Here is a 12564-nt window from a genome sequence, read left to right on the forward strand (position 1 = left end):
TGTAAGGGGGGGGGGGGGTGAGGGGAGGTGAATTGACTTTTTTTTATATTTTCCTTCTCGACTTCCTTTTTTCAGCAGTCAACTATCTTATAGATAAGCAGTAAATAACTTCAGACAGATAAGGAAGTGCTGAAAGTAAATATGACACCAATTTTTTTTATACTGGTTGGATCCGGAATGGATCTTAGTCCAGTCCCCTTGGGTTGCAAGGGTGTACTCTTCTACCTTTTGAGTAACTTGAACTTGTAAGTGCTTATATAGTATAGCTCCTAAGTCTACACTCAATTCTTTTTCTCTCTTTTCAATCTTTTGATACAAAGCTCACCAACAATATTTTTTCTCCTCTCTTTTTTTAAGTACACAGTAGATCACTCAAAAATACAATGTTTGCTAAAGTAGAGCAGAGCTTGTGAGATGGTTCAGATGTGTTGTATACTTATGTTCTTCTAGAGCCGTTTATAGATGCACATGTTTAGCTAATTTGGAGATCTTCAGAAGAAAAGGCAACCCAAGAGATTTGATCCTTGGAAAAGGAAAGGGAAATCCTATTTCCAAGAATAAGGTAAAGTCTTGATTGACTTTTAAACTTTTGGGTGTTGATCAACTTTGGATTTGATTCTTTCCTGGCGAGATTGAAGGACCATCAATGAAGGCTGCTTCTTGACTTCTTCCTTGATTGTTGAGTTCTTGATAGTTTTCGTTTGAATCCTCCTAAATTGATGTTAGTATCAATTATTCTCGATGTCTTCCTTAGTTGACGAGTTTTGAGATCTTCCTTTGAATATTGTTTCCTTTAATTTATTTCATCATCAAGTCTTTTAATTGCTGTTGACCATGCCTCATTTAAACTTGCTTCCTTTTTCCTTTTGTGCTGCTCACTTGGTAATCACATGGATTTTTCCTTTTTGACTGCCAATTTGGGATTTCCCGCATAATACACATACATCATTAAAAAAATCAGAACAGAAAAGAAATGGAGAAAAAAAATCAAAAAAGAGGAGAACAGAAAAGGAACAGAATTAGAGGAGAAAAGAGAGAGAGAAAAAAGTCTAAAAAAGTGAAGAAGAGAAAATTGAATAAAAGAAGAGAAAAACTTACCTTGAAACCCTAGAATTGGGGAAGAGCAGCAGCAGGAAGAACTGAAAAAATATGTAAAGACTGCTGCAATTTTTTTAAAAAATAGTCCTTAAATTTCGCTTTTTTCATTCACGCTCGCCACGCTACTTCTGCTGAGGAGAGCGCTTTTTAACTTGCCTCTCTTTAGTTCTTTGAAGCGCCTGACCCTCGCCTCGCGTCGCTTCACACAACTGCTGAAGCGAGTGCTTTCAATAACACTAATCCTCACAAACTTTTTGTATTTGTTTCATTCTCCAACCAATGTTGTGGGAATTTTGGAAAGGTCACAAATGAACTTTTTCAGGGATTTGGCTAATGGGGAAAGAAGTTTCATTTGGAGCAGTGGGAGAATGTTACAACCCCCAAGTTTAGGTGAAATTTTCATTTGATGCAGTTTAGGTGAAAATTTCAAGACTGGGGGGAGTCAGAGTTCCTAAGTTTGTTAGATTTGCTACACAAACAGGGATGCTCACCGGAGGGACATGATGTGTGGAGATAGGGTTTGGGGAACAATGGAGTTTTTTCTGTCAAGTCTCTTTGTGAGAAGTTGTTGACCAGGGACTGTGGAGTAGATTGACTTCCTTTACGGCTTGATTTGGATTCGTACAATTATGAGAAAGGTGTGTTTTCTCAATTGGTTAGCAACTAGAGGGGTGATCTTTGACGATTGAGAACTTAAGGAGGAGAAAGTTCACTTATGTGAGTTGGCATTTTATATGCAAGGGCTCGGGTGAAGATGTTGGTCATCTTCTTCATTGTCAGGTTATCTCGAGATTATGGTGGGAAGTTTGATATGATTTGGAATGCAATAAGTGATGCCAAGTAATGCTGTCCGACTAGAATTGTGTCAGATGGAGGAAAGGGCATAATGTTGGAAATGTAGCTCCATTAGCATTTATGTGGGTTGTGTGGACACAAAGAAATAGGAGAGCTTTTGAAGGGGTGATGATGAATTCAGTACAGCCGAGGAGTAGCCTCTTTTTCCTTATTGCTTTTGGTGCACCCATGAGATCCGTGTAGGTATAGAAGATCAGGTGGCTTTTGTAAAAAACATATCTTTTTCTAGATTTTCAACCTTTGGTATACCTTATCTGTACAAGCGGTTGGTTTTGCCCAAACATCAAAAAAATCTACTACTTTATCAAAAAATAAAATCTCTACCAGCTTTTTGTCTGTTTCACCAAATACTCGACATGTGGAAAGGGAAAATTCTGTCTCCTTGAAACCTCTGTGTATTCTTTTATTGATTATAGATGCCCCACAATACTTATAAGCGCTATTTAAGGAAGTTCTTTCCAGCCACTTTATGGCCACTTTGTCTGACATTTTGCAGTTTCCCCATGGTCTTGGTGTCTGAAGTTCATTACTTAGGATACCTACATTCTCCACATCTTTGAGCATTCTGAATGTTTTTATTTGTCTTCTATCTGCGTCTGTTTTTGCCCAAACACAAAAAAACTCTTTTTACTTCATCGAAAAATAACATCTCTACCAGCTTTATGTCTGTTACACCAAATACTCGACATCTGGAAAAGGAATATTCTATCTCCTTGAAACCTCTGTGTATTGTTTTATTGATTATAAGGGCTATTTGAGGAAGTTCTTGCCAGCCATTGTATGGACCATTTATCTGATATGTTGTAGTTTCCCCATGGTCTTGGTGTCTGAAGTTCATTACTTAGCATGCCTACATTCACCACACCGTTGATCATTCTGAATGTTTTTATTTGTATTCCATCTAGGCCAGTGAGATTCTTAGGCTCTTCCAGGTTCATTTGCCCATTTCTAGCACACTTTCTGTCACTTCCGTCTGTGGATCAAAGTTGACAGGGGTGGGAACGCTAGGAGAATCTTCAGACTTTGTCATACTTCGTTGTACAATCTGCTTGTGCCCATGTGCAAATATTTTTATGTGCTGTTGAGTCTTGACCAGGCTCAAGGAATTAATGCAGTTCTATTTGCTCCTCTCCATTCCATTTCTCAAAAGCAAATTTTGCACTTGTTTCTAGTGTCCACTTTTTCCTAATTTGCTTTTCTGACCTATGTAACTTTTTTGAAATTGTCTCCTATGTTATAACAATATTTACATCTCTATAATAAAATGTTATCTAAAAGACTAATCCTTGTTGTCATGGCTGACTATCTTTGCAAACATAATATTCTTTTGGCAGGTAAAGCGAGAGGAGCTGCTCCAGTTTGCAGAAAGTGCTATCACTGGCTTGAAAGTTAATGCGGATCTTAGGAGGTAATTTCTTGTTAGGACACTTCTTTTCTTGACATCTTTGTGTATTTGATACTTAACTATCAGGAGCCAAATATTTTTGAGACAAAGATGCCATGTATTATGAACTTTGATTTCAATTTGGTAGTTTTATGCGATTAGTAAAGATGGTCTTACTTAGGTGAGGGGAAGATTTATGCTCATTTGTTCTTTATGATAGAGAAAATGATAATGTGTTAAAAACAACATTCTAAGTTATTGCTTTTTTTCTTTTTGTTCCCTTCCTTTTTCCATTAATGCAAATGAAGAAAATGGAACACCGAATAATTGAAGGTATTCCATTTTGCATTTGTTTTGGGGTAACTGGCAATATCAGTGCTTATACCAAAATAAATGGCCATATCAGTGTGTTCAAATTGTCAATCATAAAGGGAAGAAAGTCTTCAATTTGTGAATAGTGGTTATAGTCAATTTCTTGAATCATGAACAAGGAACCGTTTCATATATTTTCTGATTTTTCATTTGTTTGTGGTCTACTTACATCTGAAAAATATCATACTTGAAATTCACAACTGAAGTCAGTTAAAGAACCAACTTCTTTTGTGAACTTTTTATAAGCATTGAACTGAATACATTCTGAAAAATGTTTAAACATGTTAGGAAGAGGTTATAAGTGACATTATTGCATCATTCATCTTTCTTCCTTGCAGAATTGATGCGGAAGTCTCCTCATTGAAGAAAAAACTAGATGAAATAAAAGCAGCTAAGGACCCAAATGGTCAGGGTCATGAAGTGATGTCCCAAGAGAGTGTTGCTTCAATAGAGGTGAGCCTTATTGCTTATTTATCCAGTTTTTTTTTTTTTTTTTTTTTTTGAGGTCAACCTTATTGCTGTTCTGTTGTTTCCTTTTTCTCCAACTTCATTTTATGTGGCAAAATCAAATTGAGCATGGCATGAAGAAGTTAATTTGAATTGCAAGTTATTATAGCAGCATACTTTACAGAAACTGTCATTGTACAATTATTTGATATTGAATGGTTAAATGAGTTTACATTATTAACACTTGTGAACGTTTCATAAATATACTTTTAAAAAATATCTATCTGTATTTGAAGAATATAATTGGTCTATATATGAAAATTACACGATTTTGAAGGAGAGGGAAGTATACGATTTTCAGGTATTCCTCTCCAGTGTTGTAGTATACTTTATAAAGAATCTATTATTGTATAACTATTTGACATTGAATTGTTAAATGAGTTTATATTATGAAACTTGTGAAAGTTTACTTGGAGGATGTAATTCATGAATTTAGATAGGTTATCTTGTCATAATCTGTATTTGAAGAATGTAATTGGGCTAATATATGAAATTGACATGTTTTTTAATGAGAGGGAAGTGTGTGATATCCAGGTGTTCCCCTCCATTGCTGTTCTGGCTCTTGTGAGTCTGTTAACACCCTCTTCACGAATATACTTCCTATTTCAGATTTCCAAATATGGTCTGTGACTTTTACTAATGTGGTAAGTTAGATGCCATACATGCATGAGATATAACATATGTGTATTGCATAACTCTATTTGAGCTCACTTTTCTAGTTTTCAGATTTAACTCCTTTCCAGGTTTCAGATTTAACTCTTTTTTGCTCACTTTTATTGTTTTCAAGGAAAAGTTAACACTTCACTTAAATGAAGTTTTCATGGTTCTAGGTTTACTTATTAAAAAAAGTATTCATGGTTTGTTTTAGTTGTAGACCTTTATGAGGTCTCATAATTTTATATGATGTTACTGGAAGAGAGAGCTTTCCCCTGTGCCTAAACTCTCAGATCACCATAGAATTCTCCCATGGCCTTAATTTAAGGAGTTTTTTTCCTATGGACATGATAAGAAGCTTAAATTAGAAAAAAGTACTTAGTACTTCATTAAATAGGTTAAACTTCTGATTTGTTTTGTCATTAGAAATAGAAGACGTGATTTAACACGACTGTTCTTTTTTATTGATAGGCTCTGAAAGAAGCACTTGCACATATTCGGGTCTGCTCAAAATTAGAAGGGCTTTTACTGAAGAAGAGAACTCTTAAATATGGGGACTCTCCTGAAGTCCATGTACAGAAGGTACACCACTCTAAGCTGTTACTTTAAAATATAGTTTTCTGAAAAAACAGGATCTATGGTTTCCCATCTTGTGGGAAATCGCATTATGCTCATCTTTTCATTTGAAATATTGTTGGTTATTGCTACATCAGACGGGTAATCAAACACTCTATAATATGTGATGTCAATATTTGTACAATCTAGATTCCATTGAAATCATTTCTCCTGACATACATTGTCAGTTTTAGACCATTGGTGTGTATGCCTTCGGTTAAATTTGTTTTCTCATGAAAATTTTTAGTTCCATAGGAATTAAGCCTTTCTATGTCTTACCCATTCTTTTTTCCGGTGGGGGTTTGTGTTCTATTTATACAACTATATTTTTTCAACTAGCTGCTTTTATTCTGTAAAATTAGGTCTTCGGCCTAATTCACACTCCAAAAGCTAGCTCAAAGAGAGGAGGACTGCCCAAGCCTTATAAAGAGACTGCCTATCTCATTGACCACCAATGTGGGATTTTTTTAAATTTTCAACACCCCATCTCACGACCAGGGCTGGACATATGGTGGGTGGGCATATTTAATTTAAGGGCCCAATGTCAGGTGAGATGAGTCCGGCTTTGATACCATGTACAATTAGGTCTTGGGCCTAACTCACAGTCTAGGGGTGGGCGTTCGGTTGATCGGTTCGGTGTTATCATATTTTAGTTCGGTTTTGAAAAAGTGTGCACCGAATACCTAGTTTGGTTCGGTTCAGTTTTTTCAACTTCGGTTCGGTTTTATTCGGTGTTTCTAAAACGATTTTTCGATGCAAATAAAAAATAAAATGAGAACAAAATCAATAATTTAAACCCGCAGTCAGCCAACTACAAGACAACAACATTCAACAATCAACAATTATGTAAACTTGTAAAATTTAAACTGTAGCGGGACAAGCCAACTATCTTTTTTTTTATAAAGGTAAAATTGTATTCCTCAGCAATGAGGGTATGCTGGCAACCACCAAAAAGATTTACATCAGTGACCCCCCAAAAAAAAAATCAACTCAAGAAAGCTGCTACTAAACTTATAAAGAAGAAATAAAATCTAAAGTCTGTCCAGCATCCTCTATACCCTCTTTACACCAAAAAAAGAAAGTCTTCATACAATTCCATTTGATCTTTTGCACTGATTCTGTAGTATTTTCTAGACACCTCTTGTTTCTTTCTCTCCAAATAGTCCACCATATACAAGAGGGTATCAAGTTCCACCATTTCTTCGTAGCGGGAGTGCGGGACAAGCCATCTATCTACTTCCTAAAAGTACTTATGCTTGTGCTTGCTCAGCAAATAACATCAAGAATGGAAAAGTAGAGGTCAAACTTTGCAAATACCATATCCATACTGAACCTTAATCTTTAATTTTGGTTGTATGCATGTTAATAGGTCAGTGGAAAAGAATACATAGGAAATGCATTTCGTATGGTTACTAAATTCAGTGTGCCACTGCCAACGGCTATATTTTTCAATTAAATCAAATTAAAATATTATTTTAAATTTATTTAATTTTGAAATGGTTTGGGTCAAACTTAAATTGTTTTGGGTCAAAAATCAAAATATATAACTAATATTATTTAAAATATTATTTTATATTTAATTAATAAAACTTTGGTTCTTCGGTGCACCGTGGAATGGTGACCCTTACACCGAACTGAAGAACTGAATTTTCCGAAAAAAAGAACCGACATCGAATTGAAACACCAAAGAACCGACATCGAAAAATCGAATAATTTCGGTTTGGTTTGATTTTCCGATTCTTATGCCCACCCCTAACTCACACCCCAAAAGCTAGCTCAAAGGGAGGAGGATTGCCCAAGTGAAACCACCCATTTCATTAACCACCAATGTGAAACTCTTTTCATCTTCAACATATTCTATCCTTTTTACTCCTCAGTTTCAAGAAGGATTAAGGGGATTGGAGTTCAAGGGTCAAACCATAAATTTGCAGTCTCAATGAGACATTGATCTCATAATTTTTTAAAAATAATATAAATTTTTGAGAAAATACATTAACTCCTAAATTTTGACCTTTTTTTGAAGTAGACATCTAAAGTTTTCCCGACGAAACCATTTCCAAACACTATAAATACACCATTTTAACCCGTTGTCAGAGCAGGTGTATCTTATGTATTGGGGGCGCGTGAATGAGTAAAAATTCACCCGCAAACTAGTGTAAAAATGCCACGTAGCAAGATTTTACACCCCCATTCCCCTGAAAGAGTTCAAGAAATGGAGGATTTCTTTGCCAATGCCTTTCATGGTGGTTATTGAAGAACATTCTCACATTTACTTAGGAGTTTATGAAGAGTTTATATGATTCCTAAGTGGAAATCATCTCGATGGTAATCCAATAAAAGGAGCTGCACCCAAGGGTGTGACCTATTGGTCAATGAAGTAATTGAGAACCCCGAGGTCTCAATTTTAGAACTCAGTAGAGACAAAAAACACTAGGTGATTCTTCCCGTCTTTCCTAGTCTTGGTGGACAGTGTTATCTGATACATGTATCTAGTGTAATTAGTTGAGGTGTGCAAAAGCTAGCTCATACACCACGGTCATAGAAAAAATTAAAAATAATAAAGGGAGCTTGCAAAATGAGGAAGTAATGGGCTTGTACAATGAGGAAGTAACGGAATTGCAACGAGACATAGTCAAATAAAAACTACTTGACTCCCCAAATGATAGCGGTATAATATAAAATGAAACATAGGCAGTGTATTTGTTAGGGACTTTTCTCTTTGTGGTGTGCATCAAGCATATCTTTTCAGTGTCAACTAATTTTCTTAGGTTGTTTGCTGCGTCTTGTCTTATATTCCTATTTTGACAGATAATTTTGGTCAGCTTAGCTTAATAATTCCTTTAAGTTCTAGAAAGCAACATGCTTCATGCAATTTATTTTGGTATAAAAAATTTGTTTGTGGAAAGAACATTGGTGGATCCCCTAATACATTAGTGAGTAACAGGGCACAGTGTTTTCAGCGAAGTTCATCCCTTCTTTTATATCAATTTTTTGTTGCATCTTTTGCAAGATTAAAGCAATATTTGACTCTTTGCAGGTTGATAAACTGAAAGTCTTGTCTGAATCTCTTGCTAGCTCTACCGGAAAAGCTGAAAAGAAGATCTCCGACCACAGGTTGGAAGTGAATATTTCAATTGCTGCGTCCGTGTGCTTTGTTAATACCATTTTTAAGTGGCACATTTTACCCAAAAAGGGAAGTCTCTTTGTATATTGGCAAATTGTTCGCCTCATCACTAAGAGCATCATTATCTTGGCCTTGTTTACATTTCTTGCAATCTTCAATTTTATTTGTGTTTCCATTTGGTAAAGGGAAACCTGCATCTATTTTAAGGGTCTGCATGGTCTTCGCTTCTAAGTTAGTTTTATTAGAGTTGTCTCCCCAAACCAGATATGCTATACTTCCGTGTCTTGTAAGTTTTATATACCAAAAATATTTTTGTCTATATTTGGTATTAATTGGGTAATGCCACATAGCACCAAAGAGGCCTTTGAACACTAGTGCAATTGGAGAGTTGGTAAGGCCATCAAGCCAATCTGGAAGATGATACCTGCTAGTATCTTTTGGCGTATATGGTCAGACAGGCACATCAGATGTTCAGAAGGTTTATCAACTACAAATCACTCCCTTAAGGCTAGGTGTCTTATGTATCTATGTAGTCGGCATAGTCTTTCACCCATATATTCATCTGACAGCTTTTTGAACTTTGTTAGATTCCTAGTACTAGTTTAGTCTTTTTTGTAAATGAGCTAACGAAGTTTTGTTATCTTCCTAATTTTTGTACTATTCTGCATCTTCTTGATGCCAGCAATGAAATTTCTTAGTATTTCATCAAAAAAAAAAAAGTTTTATACCCCAAGAATTTACTGCGTTTACAAACAACCCTCTTTTTTGGAGGGTGGGGGATAGTGCATCATCTTTGTGAGGGATTGCAGATGATAGTTTCATTCCCATGTTTGGTCATGGGATTAAAGGTTATTAAAATGGAATCTGCCTAAAGGCTGATTCTTTAACCAAGGAAAGAAGGAAAATAAATAGTGTAGTTGGGGGGGAGGGGGTTGTTTGGATTTCACTTCCTTATACAAAGATGAACTCCGTTGAAATATATAGGACATGTAAGTGCAATCTTTTTAATGCTTAATCAAAAAGGTTGATCCTGTATTTCAAGAAGACAGGCATATTATTTGTCGTCTCTGGTTATTGCTAGATAACATGCAATTTTGTTGCGCATTTAGGCTAAAGTAGTTTATCAACATCATTGTTCTTTAAAGTAATGCTTTTTATTTTTGGTTGAATGATTTGTGGGTTGTCAACTTATGACAGAAGGGAACTTATTCCCTCCAATTGCAGCTTGAACTCTTAAGGAGTCGTTTGGTGTGAGGTATATGATATAATAATCCCATGATAAAATGCAGGATTATTTTATCATGTGTTTGGTTGGAGGTACTATGTGATCCTTGGATTATTTATCTCACCATTTTTACCTTACTGATGGGATAAGTTATCACATATACATGGTGGAATAACTTATCCCGGGATAAGTAATCCTAGAATAACTTATTCCTAACCAAACGACCCCTAACAGGTTAACAGTAGAGCCTAGTCGAGTTACCATTTTTGGCTTGCTGGTGGATTAGATTATGATTTCTGCTTGTTTCAATGAGACATTCTGGAAGCTTTTTATATTATATTATATTTGTCTATTGACTAGGTTATATAAAAAAACTCATGTTTGAGCAAGTTCTCAAGATAGTTAGTTAATTGTTTCTCTCTAAGGTCTTATTTTAAATTGTCTTATGACTCCATTTGGAACAACCCCTCATTTTCTATTGTGAATATAATGCTGAAAAGGGTTAAAACTGTGGTACTTTAGTAATTAAGAAAAAGAAATTTAAAATTTAGTATGAGATTGCTAGCCATTGAAAATCTATAATTACATTTTCTCATCAAAATATATATATTTTTTTAAAATGGTTTCCCAACTTGATTAACATGATTTAATTGCATCTATATAGCTTAATTATAGTTCTTCCATTCTCTTGTCCAAATAATTATTGTTTGTCTCAATATTATATTTTCTTGCATTACTTTTATATTTTTTGTTTTTTCTTCATGATGCTTTTCTTTGCTGAAGTCCACACTCTGGTTAAGCTATGCACATAAATCGCCAACATAGTTTGGTGCTTTGTTTGCATTTTTCTCGTTTGCCTACTCTTTTTGATCGACCTATCTTCCATGGTGTCCACCTGTGTGCATCTTCATCTCTCTTTAATTTTTGCATCAACAACAACATACCAGTGTAATCCCACAATTGAAGTCCAGGGAGGGTGGTGTGTACGCAACCTTACCCCTATCTTGAGAAGGTAGAGAGACTATTTCGGATAGACTCTTGGCTTAAGTGAAGCATATTAAAAATCAATTATCTAAAACAAATACAATAGTGAAGAAGTCATACTGAAAACAATGGAGAAGAAAATAGTAAAAACAACAGATATATGATAACCGAAACCAAGGAGACAACAAAATTGAAGAATAAGATAGTAGGAGAGTGCTAAAAAAATACTGATAAGGAAACTAGACAACGCTTGACTAACTACTAACCTTCTATGCTAATCTTGACCTCCAAAATTTTCTCTTAGTGTCATGTCCTGTCTTAATCACCTCTCCCCAATACTTCGTCGGCCTACCTCTACCTCTTCTCACACCCACTATAACCAACCTCTCACACCTCCTCACTGGGCATTTGTGCATCTCCTTTTTACATGCCCGAACTATCTTTGCCTCACCTCCCCCATTTTGTCCACGAGGCCATTCCCACCTTGTTTCTAATATCTTCGTTCCTAATCATATCTCTCCTAATATGCTCACACATCCTTTTCAACATTATCAATTCCATGACTTTCATCTTCTAGACATGCGAGTTCTTGACTGGCCAACATTCCGCCCCATACAACATAGCTGGTCTGACCACCATTTTATAAAACTTCTTTTAAGGCTTGGTGTCATATTCTTATCTCACAATACACCAGATGCGTGCCTTCTTTTCATCTGTCCTGTTCTAATACAATGTGTAACATCCTCATCAGTCTCCCAATTTTCTTGGATTATCGACCCTAGATACTTGAATCTTATTTTCTTGGAGATGACTTGTGTATCAATCCTCACTTCCACATTTTCCATGAGGGTCACTTCATAGATGTGTAAATCCCTTTCTGAATAAACTTCATGATTTTGTTGCTATGTCTGTCCAACCTTCATCCTGATTGATTTTAAGAATAATCAGTTAAGACCTTTAGTTTCCCAGTGTTGCTTAAATACATGTTAATCTACATGTTGAAATTTTGGAAGATTTTGTTTATGTCTAGTTGCTCCTCCTCCACTTGTGACATATCTTGCCAGTTCCCACTGAAGTTAAAATCAGAATGCTACATCTCGGCCTCATAATTGTGAACAATGGATTTTAATTACTTTTCTCATTGCTCTAAAAATAGGCTTACATCACTACTAAACTTTGTGAAACTCATTTTTTGTGCTTCATTTCGCTTAGTATGCCCTTTTATTAGGAATCAAGGTGGTAAATCGTGCACATCTTCACTGATAGGCTCAAATCTTTAAGAGAAACACTAGACAACATATTTTTGAGTAAGTGATAAATTAAATTAAACGTCACGGTTGGTCTTTTAGTGATTAGGAATAAGAAATTTAAAATTTAGTAGAAAACCTATAGATACATTTTTTTCATCTAAATAAACAAATTTATGATGGTTTCTAAACTTCATTGACATGATTTAATTGCATCTATATAGCTTAACTATAATTCTTTCTTTCTCTTGTCCAAATAATTATTGTTTGTCTTACCCTTCGGGGTGGCCCAGTGGTTTGGGCTTGGGACTTCCATGATGGAGGTCTCAAGTTCGAAACCCCTTGCAAGCGAAAGCAAGGGGTTTGCCTTCTGGGTCGAGCTCGTCGCACCGGGCTTGCCTAGTGCGGGTTACCTCTCCTATGTGGTTTGCGAGCTATTGCATAGGAGCGGGGGTTTTCCCCTGTGCGCACCCAAAGGGTAGCGGCTGCGGGTTTCCCT

At 35.8% G+C, this 12564-nt stretch overlaps 1 protein-coding gene across 1 annotated transcript in view; it reads left to right on the top strand.

Moving 5' to 3' along the window:
- The window catches only part of LOC102596582 (coiled-coil domain-containing protein 18-like), a 36098-nt gene that overhangs the window by 9131 nt on the left and 14403 nt on the right, over positions 1 to 12564 (top strand). Inside the window, exons 6-9 of the mRNA XM_006355856.2 lie at positions 3288 to 3361; positions 4048 to 4162; positions 5342 to 5452; positions 8523 to 8599. Coding sequence (XP_006355918.1) covers positions 3288 to 3361; positions 4048 to 4162; positions 5342 to 5452; positions 8523 to 8599 — 377 coding nt within the window. The remainder of the gene's footprint in view (positions 1 to 3287; positions 3362 to 4047; positions 4163 to 5341; positions 5453 to 8522; positions 8600 to 12564) is intronic.

The sequence above is a fragment of the Solanum tuberosum genome, unplaced genomic scaffold (assembly GCF_000226075.1).
Source record: "Solanum tuberosum cultivar DM 1-3 516 R44 unplaced genomic scaffold, SolTub_3.0 scf00209, whole genome shotgun sequence".
NCBI classification, from domain to species: Eukaryota; Viridiplantae; Streptophyta; class Magnoliopsida; order Solanales; family Solanaceae; genus Solanum; species Solanum tuberosum.